The 17677-nt window shown below is 47.5% G+C and overlaps 1 protein-coding gene across 2 annotated transcripts in view; it reads right to left on the bottom strand.

Annotated features, from left to right (window-relative positions):
- Window positions 1-5875: 5875 nt before the first annotated feature.
- Window positions 5876-17677, bottom strand: part of EPHB2 (EPH receptor B2) — a 103165-nt gene continuing 91363 nt past the window's right edge. The window contains exons 8-16 of one of the 2 annotated variants that reach the window (XM_034068196.1): window positions 17048-17156; window positions 16800-16867; window positions 14562-14684; window positions 13913-14160; window positions 13019-13234; window positions 11414-11563; window positions 9764-9957; window positions 9122-9277; window positions 5876-7002 (exon numbers count right to left, since the gene is read on the bottom strand). In XM_034068196.1, coding sequence (XP_033924087.1) covers window positions 6894-7002; window positions 9122-9277; window positions 9764-9957; window positions 11414-11563; window positions 13019-13234; window positions 13913-14160; window positions 14562-14684; window positions 16800-16867; window positions 17048-17156 — 1373 coding nt within the window. In that variant the 3' untranslated portion in view covers window positions 5876-6893. The remainder of the gene's footprint in view (window positions 7003-9121; window positions 9278-9763; window positions 9958-11413; window positions 11564-13018; window positions 13235-13912; window positions 14161-14561; window positions 14685-16799; window positions 16868-17047; window positions 17157-17677) is intronic. The other variant, XM_034068197.1, reaches the window with a different exon arrangement.

Genomic DNA, 17677 nt, shown 5'->3' with positions numbered 1-17677 from the left:
AAAGACCCAGCAAGGGTATGGATTTGCCACATCACCTCTCTCTTAGGCTGGTGTCCACAATGCCTGCCAGGCACTGTTCAGTTGGGGTCTGGTGCTTTTGCCAGCCTCCATCTCCCAGACTCACTCACCACAGACTGCAGTCAGGGAGTTGGATGTGCAGAAGAAAGGCAAGATGGGCAAGATTTGACTGTCAGCATTCACCTCCCTCGGGTTAGGGTAACATTCCCCCTAGTCCTCCTTGAACTCCTTCCATTAGTTTTTGCTAACAGAGCTAAAGACTTGACAAAGTTTAATCCTTTCCTCCTAGACTTAGTAGGAATCATCAAAGAATACAGCATAACATCTGTGCAGGAAGTGACTGACCTTAGAGGTAGAAGTAGAAGCTACAGTTGAGGCAACTGAAAAATTCCTGAAATTCACTGGAATAAAAGAACTGGAAAAGTATCAGCCAAACATTTGTTGTTCTGTTTTCCTGAAGGCAAAATGGACTTCCTGAAAAAAAGAATACAAAATAAGGCATGCAAGGTCAAGTCTTGTTTGCAGGAATGGCAATCAGGGGCACTATGTGTATCTAACAGTCCGTGGCTGGATCGAGTGAGCCAATGATCAGAGTGCTACAGGAGTGGGGCTGCTACTGCATCCTACAAAGCACAGGACTGCACAGAAATGGATTGCAGAACTAGGGAAAGGGAGGAGGAGAATGGAGAGGAATTGCTGGATCAATTGTGAGACAGCTGGGAATGCAGAGCAAGGAAAACACTTGTGGGGACTTCTTGCTTCCATCGCAAATTTCTGCATATAGAATTTGCCCATGAAGTTGGCAGGAATAACAAAGGGACAGCAGTAAGGTAAATCCCAGGAAATGTTTTCAGAGTGCAGGGAGTCTTCTGAGACAACAATGGAAGATTGCAACTCATATGGAAGCAAACACAGACCAAAGTTGTGTCCTGTCTTTGGGAAGAGCTCAATAGTTACAAGAAGCAAATCATCTTGGAGAAGTCTAAAGACAAGGCCAAAATAGGATCGAAGATAAACGACTGTATATTCTGCATAGTAGAAGGATTCTAGCAGCTCTCTGCAATGACAAAATGAAATCAGCAACACAGAAGAGAATTTTTGGGTGGGAATGGCTTGTGAGAGAGCCAGTGGCAGAACTGGACTGAGCTGTGAATGAACGTGGTGGAACCAACACGATGCAGATGGGACCAGTGCTCAAGTCACAGACTAAAGCTCCAGGACAGCACGTGGTTGTGTTGACTGCAAGCAAGTACGGCTCAGATCATACAACTATGAGGAAATGTCATTTTGCTGATATAGAGGACTACTGGTCCTAGAGCTGAAAGCACGTCAAACACTTCACTAAGAGATTGCAATGTAAGAGGAAGAGAACACAGCAAAGAAGATCATTATTAGGATGCCTTTAATGGCATTGGATAACTGCCAGCAGGATGCAAAAATGAAGCTGGTACTACAGTAATTGTTCATGTAACTTTGAGGAGGAAATGCTGATTCCTGTATGTGAAGAACTTGTAAGTATGTAAAATACCTGAAGATGGAAAAAGACCTATGTTGAATACGCCTCGGGTTAGACACGCTCAGGTTAGAAAGAAGATGAAATACATTAAAAAAGACTCCACTAAAACAAACCAGACAACAGAGATACTTCCAGACACTCTGGACTCATGAATCCAAGGCAGCCACAGATTTATTGTACCATCAGAGCATACAACTGTCAGTGATGCAGCAGACCCCAGGTTTCTGTAGAAATCCACCTGGAAAATGTAACAAGAGATTTCCTCAACTGCTCAAAGCCACCAAGAGGTTTTCTGTACAGGATGATTATGCGGAAAGAACCTTTCCTTTAACACCAATGCAAAGAACAACTTCAAGGGGTGTGGGAAAAGCATTATTAGCATAGGTAGCACCTAATACCGATAAAGCTTCCTCTCTCCTTAGCTCATGGCATTCCAAACCAGGAGGTAACCCTGCAGATGGAGAATACTTAAGTAGTCAGTGAAGAGAGCAAGGTCCTGCTATTGTGGCTGGCCAACAGCCCCTTTATGGCAGACCTTCTAAGCCATAGATGCAGCACTGCTTTCTTCCCAGCCTTGCACAGGGTACTGTTGTAAACGCTTCCCTGCACACGGTTCTCTTCTTGCTAACACTGGCACATACTCAGTGATGCTAACAAGATGACTCTCATACATAATGACTGATCATGGAGTCGTGGGTTAAAACTCCAAATTTGAATCTTAATACTAAATGAATACTGCATGACCAGTAAACTCTGTGACAGCCACATTTACCCAGCTCACATGGAGGTCCTGCGCATGAATTACTGCCACTGAAAGCTACTGCCCAGTGGTGAGGATGCTACGGAGAAGCCAGACTGCAGCAGGCTGCAGGAGGAGCCAGCAGCTCTTCAGCTGCTGAAAACCACAGATCACCATTACATTTATGAAAGGGAGAGATTTTACTGGGGAGGGGGAAGGTGACGTGGGGAGGGGATGTGCAGCTCATAGTGCCCTGGTTCTTTGTCCCCACAGTCAGCAGGTGATTCCTCATGGCAGTGCCTCATACAGGTGTGGTTTTCCTTTTGTCTGGCACACCCCTGTGCTGTTAATCCCAGGTAGAGGGCTGGTGGTCAACAGTTGACAATGACCCACTAAATAGATCTTAATTTTTCACTACCCATGTGTGCTTTGCTTCCTCCACTCTGCCCCATTGATGCTCTGCATGATGTGAACTCATCACTGGCCAACCAACTTCGTGCTTTCAATCCAGGATCATGCTCAGCTCCCTGACCCACCGCCATCACCAGACACAGGTAACCCTCAGCAGCAGATGGCAGTGGGAAACAGAGCAGAAGGGTCTAGGAGGTAGCTTGAAAGGTGGAGGTGAAATGTGAAGATGGCAGCAAGCTGCCTGAAAATCTCATTGTGTTATTTCTTGTATCCACACATGCACACATGCACATGCACAACTATTTCACAGTGTTAATGTTAGCAAGTGCCTTTCCCCTCGTTACATGTTCTCCCCATGAAGCTGAGTTTTGTCATCAGACTCACATCTCATAGCAGTACATTTGACACCCATTAGATAAATACATTAAAGTCACTCCAGTGACTCTGCCCTCCACTGAAGCATGCTCCAGAGGCATTTCCAACCAAAGTACTTTCAGGAACTTGGTTCCTTGTGCTCCCAGGAGAGCTTGAGGGATACGGAAAATTGCAGTGGTTTATGGATCATGTCCGTTTTAAGTCCAGTTCTCCATTAGTCCTACACAAGCACAGACCAATGTCACAGCAAAACCTGGTATAAACAGATGGGAATGTGTTCACTTTTAGTACTGACAACACGTGATTTTTGGTCAGAAGAAGAGACAAGGATGTGCTTTCTCTGTCCTGCCGACAGCTGCCACGGCTTTGGTGAGTTATGGCACTGAGCTTGGTATGGTCCCATCCTTCACAGTGGGTTGGGTCTGGTAGGTAGATGTGTATAATGGTAGCCAGTGAGGAGGTTCAGTGCATTAAGACAAAATGTCTCCAAATGAAGACCTGAAGTGCCCTTCCAAGCCCTAACAAGGACTGGCTCTGAAGTGATGCTGCCTGGCCATTGCTTCTCCTTTGTGTCTGCAGGAATGTAAGGGATGGCAGAGAACAGTCAAGAATTGTCTGGGAAGGACAACTGAAGGGCATCATGTGCTCCTTCCACATGGCTGCCCCATAGGAATCTGCTGGTGAGTTTTCTAGGCAGACAGCTCTCCTTGCAAAGCTCTCTCTTGCCACAGCACCACACTTCCCTCACCCTGCACTGCCACCAAACAGCTTCAGACATGCCTTTGGGAAAGACTGACAACAGTTCCTTGTTAAAATACAGCAGCTACAACGTGAGACAGAGATGGACCATGTGAGAAGCTCTTGCTACTGCTCCACACTTCTACTTGGACAGGGCACATGGAGAAGCTTCTTGTTTCTCTGTGTCCCCTCTGCAAGCACCAGCACTTTGTGTGCTTTAGTTGACACCATCAATTTTTGCATGCTGGTCTTTTAAGTCCATTTCCTGACCAGGAGCACAGCTTTTTAAATGCAACGACATGAAAAGCATCCCTTCTTTAGACACACAGGCTAAACCCGCCTGGATATAGGACAGGCAGCTGATTATGTCCAGGCACCACCTGCATATAAACAGTCCACGGACCCCTCACTCTATATCATATTCTGCCACCTGAAAGAGATGTAGGGCAATGGCACTGCTGTCAGAGGGGGAGCACTGTGGACACTGAGTACAGAATACATCCCTGTGTTCCCAGCACGCACCTGCTACTGAAGTTAACGTGACTACAGATGCACTTCTGATTGCAAGAACAGGAAAACACTGAAAACACAATGCAAATACAACACTGCACTCGAGAGTTCAGATATACAGGGGCCGGGGGGGAAATTCCTCCACTTAAGGGCCCTGCTGCTGATGCTGCCCACCAAGCACTGGGACACTGTAAGAGCTAAGCAGGGAAATAACTCTCCCTTGTAGGGAATGCTCTGCTGCCACTCCTAAGTTCTTCTTTGTTGGATCTGGTCTGAAAGTGGAAAATCCTAAGTATTTTATAAATGGCATCATATTTTACAAGCAGTCTAGGGAGGTGATGTCTGGCCACAGAAGTCTAGACAGCTTGGGAGTTCTATCCACAGCAGACACACTTCCTCTTGGATGCAGCTCCTGGAAAACACAGCAAACCAGCTCCCTGTGAACATGCCTTCAACACCCTGTGCTGCTGAAAATAAGTGGAGGACCCTACAAATGGCAACTGCAGACAAGGGCTTGTAAACACAAACTGTGCTGGCCATGGCCAGATGTGTAGAAATATGCCACGTGTGGCCAGAGGAAGGCGACTGGTGGTAGGCATGTTTAAAGGGATACAAGGTGCTGAACAAGGAGAACAAGCCTCATTCTCATTTGCACTCTCCTGTACTTGGTTGGTGGCATTTACACATTACCAAAGACCTGGTCAGTAACTATAGTATATATTTCAGTTGTTTATAAAACCACTGACTGATCATTCAGCTTCAACCACAGCATTCTGCCTCTGGAGACCTGGGCTCCTGCATCAGAATCCTTGCCTTTGCTGTCCCAGGCTCTCTTCAAGGCGACTGGCTGAGCCTGAAGCCCTTTCAGAGCCCCCAGAACATCATCTAACGAAGGCACTGGGGTCCCCAAAGGACACAGAGCACAACCGCAGAGTGTGATCACTGTAGCAAACCATCCACAACTTGGCAGCTAGTACCATTCCCATTCCAAGAAACCACATGCTGTGAGCTCCTCTTAGAGGTCGGGGCTTACCCTTGCCTTTCTGTGGTCCATACACCAATGACACCTTTCTAAGCAGTCACACATTTCACTTCCAAAGGGCTCTGACAGCCAGCTGTGGAGTTATCATTCCCTCCCACAATCCATCCATCCTCCGCTGTCTTTCCCTCTCCCCTGCAGCTCCCTCCCCAAACCCTACGATGCTGCTCACCCCTGCACCAGCAACCCTGAATCGAGTGGGTGATCATTTTGCCTTGGCAAACAACTGGAAACCCAACATGAGAAACGTCGGTCGGGCCGTGACAAACTGCAAAATAACAAACAAGCAAATGGGAGGAAATGTGCATATATAAAAAAACCAACCAATTTTCCTGGCATATTGTCAATAAGCTGCAAAATTTCCTTCCCCAGGGAAGGGGTTTAAGTTCTTGAATGATATGATGCTTGGAGATGTAATTTTTCATTAAAAAACCCCAACCGACCCCAAATTTCCAACCCCAAACTCACAATTCTGGTGTTAACGAAAGAAGGTAAAAGGACAAATCTCCCAACAATGACAACCGAAAAATAAAGGTACACATCAGCATTTGTAATCAAAAAACTACTACATACTGTACTTGGGAAGTCTTCTGGGGAAAGATCATTGGCATCTAGTGAGGACATCACTAAAAGTCTTGTGCATATGATATGTATGAGACAATGATGCCACTGGAGGGTGGATGGACGGACCCTTAGGAAACTGTCACTCACAAAACCGTTCCATGACAAGAGAAAATAAGAGATGTAAAAAGGATTGGTTTTCCCCATCCCCACCCCCTGAAGCATTACAGATTCCTTCTCAATTGACGGAAACAGCCTCTTCTAGTCTCAGGTTATTTGTTTGTTGGGGTCTTGGTTTGTTTTTTTTTGTGTGTTTTGTTTTTTTTTTATTATTTTTTAGAAAAAGTCTTCATCTTTTGAAGAAGTCCATCCATTTCTGAGATGCACTTGGTTCCACAGCACCAAAGAGCTTCAGCTCTCTCTCCCCTTTCATTTGCTAACAGGGAGCTTTAGGGAAGGACTGCTGACCGCATGCCATTCCCACAGCCACCATCCCATGTGAGAAAGAGAAGTGCTTCTTGGGACCTTTCTTTGCATTCATCTTCTCAAAGAAGTCTCATTGCTCCAGAGGTGCTGGGCCCAGCTGCAGCAGCCTTGTGCAAGAGGAAACAGATGAAGCTGCTCTCTTCTCTTCCTTTGGAGACTCCCATTGGTCTTGGAGCCCTTTTCAAGAACACAATTGCTTTATTATTATTTAAAAATATTTCATAGTTTGTGGTTTGTTTTGTTCTATTTTTGTTTTTCTGTTTGTTTTTTTTTTTCAAAATAGTTGTCTTTTATTTTGTTCCCTTTTTCCATTGCTTAAATTCTAGAAGCTCTTGGTGACTCCTCATTGCTGATGACAGGGCATTTCGTCCTGTTGCCATGATGCTCAGAGCAGCTGCCTGCCTCTGGTCCATGTAGAACACACAAGAACTGCAGTTCGGGCATACAAGGGCAAAGGGGAGCAGGACCTCAAGGAAGAGGAGCAGGAGGACACGTTGCTATCAGACCTCCACAGACTGAATTTGGTTCATCTGTGCTCTCATCACCTGGATACTGTTAAGGATTTTCTTCTGGTGTCCTGCTAAAGTGACCCCAACTCGCAGAATGTCCCTTTTGGAGGAAAAGAAACAAACACCATATAAAGACCACGTTTTTCCCACAGCAGAACAAGTTCATATATGAGCATATTCCATGTATGCAACAAACACATGCAAACCTGGTGAAACCTCTACTCTTTCTTTTTGACTCTCCCCAGCTTTGCAATTGCTGCCTACCTGCATCGCCCCTGGAGTACTGGAACCTCAACAGAAACCACAGGCTCTGCTCATTGTTTGTAAGTGAATTTGCCTTAAGGTTTTCTACCCATGCATTGTTTTGTTTCTTTCTTTGCATGTTTAGATTATCTCTCTCTTTTTGTGACACAGTAACCCATTTTTTCCATCCCTGGGGACACACATCGTCAGCATTGTGAATCTCACTCCCCCCTGTGCAGATGATGGTTGTTCTCGCTGCTTTTGCTTTGATCTGATGAGGCCATCAAGTGATAAACTTTTGTTACTTACCCTCTTTGCTAAATCACAACAATCTCTTTTTCCCACTGCTCCTATTTTTTATAGAGAAAAGGCATCTGGGAAGGACAAAGGTTGTGCCAAGAGCATGAAAGTGACTGCATTGCTCGTACCTGTGGTCACTCCAGATGAGTTCGTTACTCATCTCCTCCTTAGTGGATAAATCTCAGTCATGAATTCTTCTAATCAGGCAACAGATGGCATTCAAGAGACGTGACCTGTACCTGACTGTAAGGATTTTTCAGTTGCCCTTTCTCCTTCCTTGAGTGTTAAGGAATAGATTTTTAAGTGTGGCAAAACCCTTGCCTGTTATAGAATGGAAGTCAATGGGCAAAGATGGGTAAACAAGTGCTCCAAGGAAAGGTGAGAAACAACCCTCTAGCACAAGTGGCACACGAGCCTTCAGAGCTTGCTTTAGACCCTGTCCCAGCCAGATGTGCTGAGCCAGAGGATTTTCCTTCTTGGATGAGTCTGGCACCTTGACTTTAGCTTTTGTTCTGATTGGGAGCGAAGACCAAAGACTTCACTCATGTCTGTAAACCAGAATAAGACTGTGGTCCCACACAACCCTGTGATTCTTCAGCTTTCTGCCCTGGACACAGATACTTTGTTGGCCCAGGTGTCCCAGCCTGCAGACAAACTTAGGCAGGCTGGGATGTGGTGTAAGTGTGATGTCCCAGTTTAGTCAAAGTTCTTTCTCCCTCTCCTTCAGATTTTATGGACCCTCTTTCTGTTGTATGAACACAAGCATATGATGTGCCAACAACATCCCCAGGGCCTTGGGCTTGTATCACAGATGTTACTGAACAGTCAGAACTGCCATGTGAATTTCCTAGCAGCAAGTAAGAACAGAAAGCCAGAAGCGGTCAGTTTGGCTGTTTGCATGAGTGGATTCTGACTCATTAATAGATTCAAAGAGTGGAATTAGGGACCAAGTAAAAAAGAATTCCTGGTTACAAGGCAGGGACATTGCAGCACTTACAGATGGCTTTAATGCTTGGTGCCTTCTTAGGCAGGTTTGCTAAAGTTAACTGCAACCAACCACAAATCTTTCACCAGAAGCATCAAAGTCCTATCTTGCCCCAAGGGATTTCAAACCCCACCACAAACAGATGTCAGCTGCCTGCTTTCTCTTAAGAACCTGCTAAAACTTTGCCACTAAGGGATGTTTTCAGTGGATGCAGGGCAAGCAAATCTGAAACCATCTGGACCTTCAGAGGCCTTTCTTAGTCAGAAATTTGTTTGCAGTGTGCTTGTTGCCACCACTGATCATCCAAAAGGACTGAGGAATCTAAAAGTGCTCTTGAGTGGCTGGAGAATGGTCTGGTGCTGGCCTAAATACTCTATTTTTATCATGTTTGGGTTTTGGAGACCCTTGTGGGGTTCTTGTTTTCATAGTGGGGATGTGCAGCATGATAGTGTGGAAATGAGTTCTGTAGACCCAGGGCAGCAGACAGACAGACACCATCAGGAGATAAGACAGAACCTGCAGCACAAAGTAGTTCTCCAGAAACAGAATGGACCAGAAGTGGGTCCACAGAGCAACAAGTTTTATAGAAACTACATTATGGGAGAATAAAAACTAATCCAGAAACAACCAGTTGTTGTCAAACTGCTGAGGGTTTTCCTTGTGCTTTGGGAATAGAAGCCAGGGTACTTACTCTACGGTCATCTGAGATACTACGTCAAAGGTGGTGAAGCCAGCACTGGCAAAGCTCTCCTTGTACTGGCTCATCTTGATGGCGTCCAGCCATTCATCCACAGTGTTGAAGCTGGTATAATCTGGGATTGTGCGGTCAAGTAGGGGGAGGTTCATCCTGAAACACAGAAATGGGGAATGAGCAGAACAAACAGCAAAAAAGCTGATGGGATGCAGCTCTAAAATCATGGCTGCGACAGAGGAGAAAATACATTCTCTGGGTGTATCTCCAACCAGTCCAGGGAAACACCATACTGCTTGATGAGGCTTTATTTGCCTCCATTGCATGAGAGATTCAGCTACCAAAGCAACCACACTCATCCAGCATCATGTGTACGTGAAACCAATGTACTCCTTTAACTGCAGTTAGAGTCACTGTCCAACTCAGTGAGCTGTGTTCACCAGACCTAACCTGTCCAGGAAAAGGGACCAGAGTGACCTTGACTTCTTTTAATCCCCTTCTTATAAAGGACCAAACATCACAAGGCAAGCTGCCTCTGAAATAACAGCCTAGAGGGATGCAAAGATGGTACCCACCAGGACACAAAAGACAGCAGATCTGCAAAGAGAAGCCATAGGACAAGAGGAAGACAGAAATACACACCCAGAGGAAAGAGGTGCCATGGCTTTCAGGCTGTTAGGATTTCGGATCATTTTATCTAAGGTGTTGACAATTTGCCCAAATTTGGGTCTGTGGTTTCGATCTTTCTGCCAACAGTCAAGCATTAGCTGGTGCAGGGCATTCGGACAATCCATAGGTGGTGGTAGCCGATAGTCCTGCTCAATAGCATTTATCACCTACAAGAGAAAGAGAGATCAATACAGTTGCAATAAATCCTATTTAATTCATCATGTTCCTCTTCCTGGACTTTGAGTGTAACTGGCATGACCAGACACACTGCAGTGGGGCTGACTGCCTGCACTTCCCACTGCCTGCCATCTCAGCCACCACCACATACTCCTATAGCTCCCAGCTCTCTCCACGTCATGCTATCCGGTGAGAAGATGATGGCCTTGTTCAGCTGAGATGCAGCCTTGCTGACTACATGCAATAAGCCATGACCATAAGTCTCCTAAGCCACGGAGAGCATCCCCACTACCTTGACAAGGATGTGTAAGCCTGCAGCGTCAGGCATGAGTGAGTCAGAGAGAAGGGTTTGTACTTTTGGACAGGTACACAGCACAACAGCTCATTGGGAGGAGAGCATCCCTGTCCAGTGAAGGGTCTGTTTGTGAGTTACAGACAGGGGAAGCTGCCCCTGTGTCTTCCTTTCTTCAGTGATGCTCTCTACTCGCTCCGGCCAACAACCCAGGTGACAGTCATGCCAAGAGACAAGGGCTGGGTGCACTGAGCCAGCTGTACATGTTGGATCTCCCCACAGTCCTGTGCACATGTAAAGTGGAGCACACAGTGGGGAGGACCAAGACCTTGGTCAACAGAACCAGACACAAGACAGCTTTGCTATAGCACGTAGAGAAGGTTTGCAGCACACCCTGCCTGAGCCATGCTGCAGCTCTGTGGGCCAAACACAAGGCAGCTTTGGCTGTTGTGTGTTTGGTCTCTCCTTACTGCATCACACAACATGGGAAAATGTCTGGTCTTGCCACGTTCAGTGGAAAAAGCACAGGCACAAGGGCTAGAGGCTCTTCTTCCAGGGGAACCCTTGTCATTCTGCTCCTGCAGCCCTCCATCCCCTCTATAATCAAGGATGGAGCTGCACAGCTTTATCCAGGGGCTTCTTACACATCACAGTCCAAGCTTGCCATGGGAAATTTAATGACCCTCTAGTGGAAGATGCCCTTGACCACGGCAGGGGGGTTGGACTAAGTTATCTTTAAGGGTTGTTTCCAACCCAAACCATTCTGTGACTCTAACAAACTTCTACCAGATGCCTGTGGTCTGTTGTAGATGAAGATGTGCTTGCTGCTCCAGGAGCTCTCAAGTCAGTGGTAGCATTTCCTTTTCCATCTGCCTGCTCCCTTTCCTCCTGGGCACCTCTCTACCATCCCTGAGGGTGCTCACATTAACCCTGTCCTATTGCACTGGGTGTTGTACAGTCCCTAACCTCTGCCACAGCAGCGCAAAAGCCAAAGTTATCCCCATTACTTCTTCCAAAGGTGTTGACCTTGGACACATGTCCCATGACAGAGACGGTTCCGGACATGCCACAGGCTGGGTCTAGCTGTAGCCATGCTTTGGCCTTGCATTGCTTCCAATTTCAGTGTTTCTGCTCCTTGTTTCTTAACAACTCACATCTTGATTGGTCATATCCCAGTAAGGCCGCTCGCCATACGACATCACCTCCCACATGACTATTCCATAGCTCCACACATCACTGGCTGATGTGAATTTTCGGTACTGAATTGCCTCAGGTGCTGTCCATCGTATTGGGATCTTCCCACCCTGCAAGAAAAAAGAACAGGATAGTAACAGAGAGAGCAAGAGTAACTGGAAAAGACAACTGTCCAAAACTGCCCCAGGACTATCCCTAACCCCACATCAGGGTGTCTATGGTTTGTCTAGCAAAGTCCACAAAACCATCAAGGATGATGATTCCCCTCATTTGTCTGGTGACCCATCTCAAGGCTGCACCAGCCTCCTGGGGAAGAAGCTTTTTCTGTTACTCACCTTGAACCTCTCAAGCTATGGTTTTGTCTATTGCCCCTTATTACACCATCTGGTACCACTGCAAAGAGTTTGGCTCTGTCTTCTTCATAACTGCCCTTCAAGTACTGCAGGTCGCTTACAGATTTCCTCTCAACCTCCTCTTCATAGTATTAAACAAGCCCAGATCCTTCTACCTGCCTACTCCTATAGCAGCTTTCAGAAGGACAAAATGCCCTCTGTGCTGGTAAGGTCTTTTGTGACAAGAATGAAGGGTGAAGTGAACCTCTTTAGTATGGCATGCTTGGTCACTGGTGGAAATGAGATGGACTGGGTAGGCTGTGGGCTCTCCATCATCCTGCTGGGCAGCAGCAGCTCTAGAGAAATCAGTGCTCTCCACTCCCATAGAGGAGTTATGCAGGAGAGTGGCATACCCAGCACAGGGCCACAGGGCAATGCTCTGCTTAAGGTCCTGCAGCCTCATGATTTTCCACTAAGAACTTTGGACTTGAAGCATTCACAATTCAAGAGACTTTCTGAAGGGAAAAATCTTCCCCTGTGCTGAAAAATAAGCAAAACTGTTTAAGGAACATATTTTCTCAGTGAATAACTACCATGTCCTACTAAGGCTCTTCTAGGACTTAACAGGACTCAGATCCTGTACATGCTAGAACAAGATAATGTTTCTTAATGTTCTCAAAGCCACAAACCTCAGACAAAATAGTTTGGTTTTCACAAGAAGGGGAGACCAAGCACTCCATACCAACCATGCTGTCTTCCCCATCAGGTATAGTATTAACAGAGCTCCTGACAAGAAGCAGATTTCAAAAATGGCTAAAAAGAAATCCATGGATTTCTCCACTGCCCCAACAATGACTTATGGGCCAATATTCATTACAATCCAGCCATAATAGTCCTGTGCAAACATGTCAGAGGACTCCCACCTGGGCCATGCTAGGTGGTTATAATGCATCATCCCAACTAAAAGCTTTATCAAGGACATGTAGATGTTTGCAGACATGCTTGGAAGAAGACCCAGTTATCCACAGGAATAGGGCCCATCAACAGCCACAGGACAACTGGACAGGCTTTTGCAAGAGAAAATCTTCCTTGGTTCATTTCATTGGTCTTTCCCATCTGGCACCTTATTTCCATTGCTGACAGCCTGAAAAATGTCCAAGGGAAGGGATCTTCCCCTTTCCCTGGCTCCTTCCTTCACCACCCATCCCTCCCCCTCACGAAGAGCAGCTTTACCAGTGCACTGGTATAGGTAGGATCAGAGGTGTCATCCTCCAGAAACCGAGAGAGGCCAAAGTCAGACACTTTGCAGACCAGGTTGCTGTTCACCAGGATGTTGCGGGCAGCCAGGTCCCGGTGCACGTAGTTCATATCGGCCAGGTACTTCATGCCTGCGGCGATGCCTCGCAGCATGCCCACCAGCTGGATCACTGTGAACTGCCCATCGTTTTGCTTAGGGGAAAAGAGGGAAAGAGACCACATGAGAAGAGAGAATGCACAGCCTGGCATGGTCAGGCAAACAAGCGGCAGCCTCTTTCTACGCTGCATGTCAATACACATCTATTCCACAAATACCGAAGTTCCCTCTTAAAGAGGGTGGAGAGCTCACAGGGCTGGAAGTCACTCTCACACCCTATGGGCATCGCTGTGATGGCTGCTGTTATCCAAAGGTGGCAGATCTGCCAGACCTTGCACAGAAGGGTTTGGAAGGGGCTACCTATTCCTAAGTTATCTCCCTTCAACACAGTGAATTATCCATTTCAAACTCAGACGTGTCAATATTTAGACAGAGCAGCTGGAGGTGAAGCCCTGCTGTGTTAAAGCTATGTCAGACTGTCTTTCCATGGCCACAGAAGCAGAGTTTGTACAGACATCTGTGGGCATGTGTACAGGTAGGCACAGCTTTTTGCTGGTATGAGCAGCCACACTTAGCAGATGACAGCCTTGGTGCCACCTCCACTTCTGTTGCTAAAACACAGTCCCCTGGACTATGCAGCAGCTGCTGCAGTGACAGTGAATGCTGGACAGTGAAGGGCAATGCTATATTGGCACAAGGAAGGGACCCTTTCCCTCCAGTCCTCCTCTGGCCCACCATAATCTCTGAAGCTGCATGCTCCTGCGAGCTCATACCCGTAAGAAGGAGTCCAGTGACCCGTTCTCCATGAACTCAGTAATGATCATGACTGGGGAGCTCTTGGTCACTACTCCTTCCAGGTGGATGACATTGGGGTGGTCAAACTGCCCCATGATGCTGGCTTCGCTCAGGAAGTCCCGTCTCTGCTTCTCCGTGTAACCAGACTTCAGGGTCTTGATGGCCACAAAGATCTCTCTTTTACCAGGAAGCTTGAGATGCCCACTGCACACCTCACCAAACTCCCCTGTGAAGAGAGGGAAACAGGTGAGGCTTGGCAGCCTCCCACATCTCTGTCTTTCTCCCTGAGAGAGACCATGCTCCCTGCATGCCCCTGAGCTCACCACCCACCATCTGTGCTTCCTCCCTCACTCCACACCAAAGACCTCCCTTCAGGTGGATTCATCACTGGTGAGGAGCACTGCACATGGGACTATAAGCACATGGGAACTCCTTGTCTCCAGCAAGGGGATGTACTTGCTTCTCCAGTACTGGACCACTTTATTCCTAGTCCAGGTTGGGGCTAAGTGCAACACATTACTGCCACTAAGCTTCCCAATACATGTAAGGCTAAATCCTCACCAAAGCCTGACACCGCAAAGGAGATGCTGCTGCTGAAGGCCAGCCAGCCATTCCCAGTTCACCTACCTGCCCCAATCACCTGCTCAATTTTGACACAAGAGATATCGATTTCTTTTGCAAATTCCCTGACAGCCTCATTGGGATCTTCGTAGGTGAATGGATCGATATAAATCTTCATCCCTGGAGTCACTGCATAAAGGTGAGGGAGAGAGTCAGACAGACAGATGCAAATGGAATGACCGATGGCTGGCATCGAGGAAAAGAGAAACCTATTGGTGTTTGGTTTTTTTTTACCCCAGCAAGTCACATCATGAAGGGCATGAAGCAGACACAGCAAAGCAATTTGACAGAAAACATGCAGAGTCATGTTTGCACAGGACTATTAAAGATGGATTGTAATGAAGAGTGGACCATAAGTCATTGGAGGGCTACATGATGAACTAGGACTTCAAACTGACCATGGAGAACCACACATCCTCTGCAGCAGGATTTGGCTTTAGCAGATCCAGAGGAAAAGCAAGAGGAGCATTTGTTTTCAGGAGGTGATGCAGAGACACACCAATGCCACATCACACTCATGCTGCAGCACTGCAAAAGTAGAGACTGCAGCTCTGCCTCAGTGGCTTCCTCTGCATGCTGCTTCCACCTCATCCCATCATCCCATCAGAGACATGGGGAAGTGGAGGAGAAGACCTGGGCTTAGCACTCAAAGACAGGAGGGACAGTCTGTCCTCTGTTATCCTGATAGTTAACCCTGCCTGAGGTTTGGGTCCCTTCTGTACCCTCAACATTGCCAAGACAAGCTGTAGGGGATGCTGGGGAAACTGCAAAAGCCAAGCTCCTCCTGCTAGGCAGACCAGAAGACACAGTGATATGCTTATGTGAAAGGCACTGACCATGGCATCTGGTGAGCCTGGACTGCTGATGCCACATTGCATGCTACCTACACCATGAGACAGCTCCTACCTGCAGTTCTCCCCTTTCTATACTTCCTTTCCTGGCCTCTGGCTTGCCCCAGAATTAAGGGCATTTGGAGAACAGAGCTCACAGCCCAACACAACCAGAGGCACAACTCCTGGCTCCATGTGTAGGATTCAGGGTAGTTCCTGCAGTGCTTACAGGCTCCATGCACCTTGGCAATTTGCTAACCATAAGCTGTAGCCTCTCTGCAGCAATCGCTGCTGGGATGCCGAGCAGGCACTGTGCCTTGGACTGGCATCTTGAGTGACGAGGAGGCTAAAAGGCATCCCAGGCCCATTATCAGTTCATCTGCATCCAGTGGCATTGTGCCTGTTCCAACAGTCGTGAAGGCACAGCTATTAATGCCATCACAGCCTGAAGTTGTCATGTTACGTACCAGACCCCAGGAGAAAGCGTGAATGTATGTTTACACATGCAGCATGGGCTGACAAACAACTGAGAGCTGCATTTCCATAATCTTCCTTGAGTGTCATCTTTCCTGGGAAGTTATAGCACTGCAGCCAGCATGGTGCTGCTCTGGCAGCCTCAGTGCTCTGCCTCAGGTAAATGCAGAAGCAACAGTGAGTCCTGTGCTGAAACACTACTGATGCTTTCCATTCCCTAAAGGAGGCCCAGGTCTGCACAGGAACGTGGTATTCACAAATCCTGAAGCTGCAGATATAACACGATGTAAACAACGACTGAGATTTGAACAAAGCAGGATTGTAAGTGACAGATGAGGGAAAAGACAGGCATTTCAGAGGGCATGCAGCAAGGGGTTAATATAAGTATGCACTGGGGTGAGGCAGGGTGTGAAAGCAGATGTGCCTTGCAGTACACAGGGGTGTTGGAAGGAGGCTGCAAGAGAGGGCATGTTATGTGCTGTATTAGATACCTATACACAGATATATCTTATATCTACTAGGATTCTGGAAGCAGTGGGGTGGGCTCTAGCAAAAGCACCATGAGGTATGTCGGTTCCTGCATAGAACAGTGCTCTGCAGGAGGTGAGTAGGTTGAGAAAGGGGTCTTCACTGCTGCCCACAAGCCAGGCAAAGCTCAGGAGTTAGCATAGCAACACAAGGTGCAGTGCCAGCAGCTGCAGGGGTGTGTGTTGGATATCACAGGGATTCATAGGGCATGCATAGATGTTCGCTGCATGGATGGCACACAACAACACCCAGGTCTGGAGAGCGGGACAGAGGTCTGGTGGGTGATCTAGATGGCACAGGTCCTCCTGCCTACCCATGCACACACCAGCCTGGCTGGGCGGCCTGAGCACTCCCCACATGCTGCAAGGAGTGAGTGAACAGGAACACAAACCGAAGAGAGAGCAGTACTTACTGTGGCCACTGGTATAGTGCTGCAGCTTGTCAGTGTACTCAGAGTCTGCACGCTCAAAGCCCCGTCTTCTGGAAAGAAAGGGAGTCCTGAGCACCAGCACGGCTCCACTGGGGCTGAAGATGCACTGCAGGGGCATCTTTCCCTCTTCATCTTCCAATCCCCATTCTCCCCTTCCCTGCCACCCGCTGTCTCCAGTTACTACCCCCTTGTACAGCCCCAGTCCCTGTCATGGGCTCAGACTGACCTACCTGTTGCATACAATAATGATGACGACCACAGCGATGAGGAACACCAGTCCTGCTGCAGAGGAGCCGATGATGAGTGGCAATTTCTCCTGGACACTGGTCTGGTATTCGGCTGCAAGCAAGGAAGAAGGAAGGGGTTACCGGGGCACAGGACAGGTCTACACACACAAGTTCACCAAGGTCTCAATGACATCTTAAACTGGAGAGACATCACTCTGATGGATGGACCACTCGGATAAAGAATTGGCTGGATGGCCACACACAAAAGAGTTGTGGTCAATGGCTCAATGTCCGTCTGGAGACCAGCAACAAGTGGTGTTCCTCAGGGATCGGTGCTGGGACTGATCTTGTTCAACATCTTTGTCGGTGAAATGGACAGTGGGATTGATGCACCCCCAGCAAGTTTGCTGATGACACCAAGCTGTGTGGTTCGGTTGATACACTGGAGGAAAGGGATGCCAGCCAGAGAGACCTGGATATGCTTGACAGCTGGGTCAATGACAACCTCATGAAGTTCAACCAAGCCAAGTGCAAGGTCAGGGCAATCCCAGTTTCAGTTAGATATAAGGGAAAAGTTCTTTACTGTGAGGATGATGAGACACTGGCAAAGGTTGCCCAAAGAAGTGGTAAATG

This window comes from Melopsittacus undulatus, chromosome 12 (genome assembly GCF_012275295.1).
Source record: "Melopsittacus undulatus isolate bMelUnd1 chromosome 12, bMelUnd1.mat.Z, whole genome shotgun sequence".
In the NCBI taxonomy this organism is placed as follows: Eukaryota; Metazoa; Chordata; class Aves; order Psittaciformes; family Psittaculidae; genus Melopsittacus; species Melopsittacus undulatus.
Note: the sequence above shows the minus strand (reverse complement) of the source record. Positions and strands in the feature narration are given on the sequence as shown.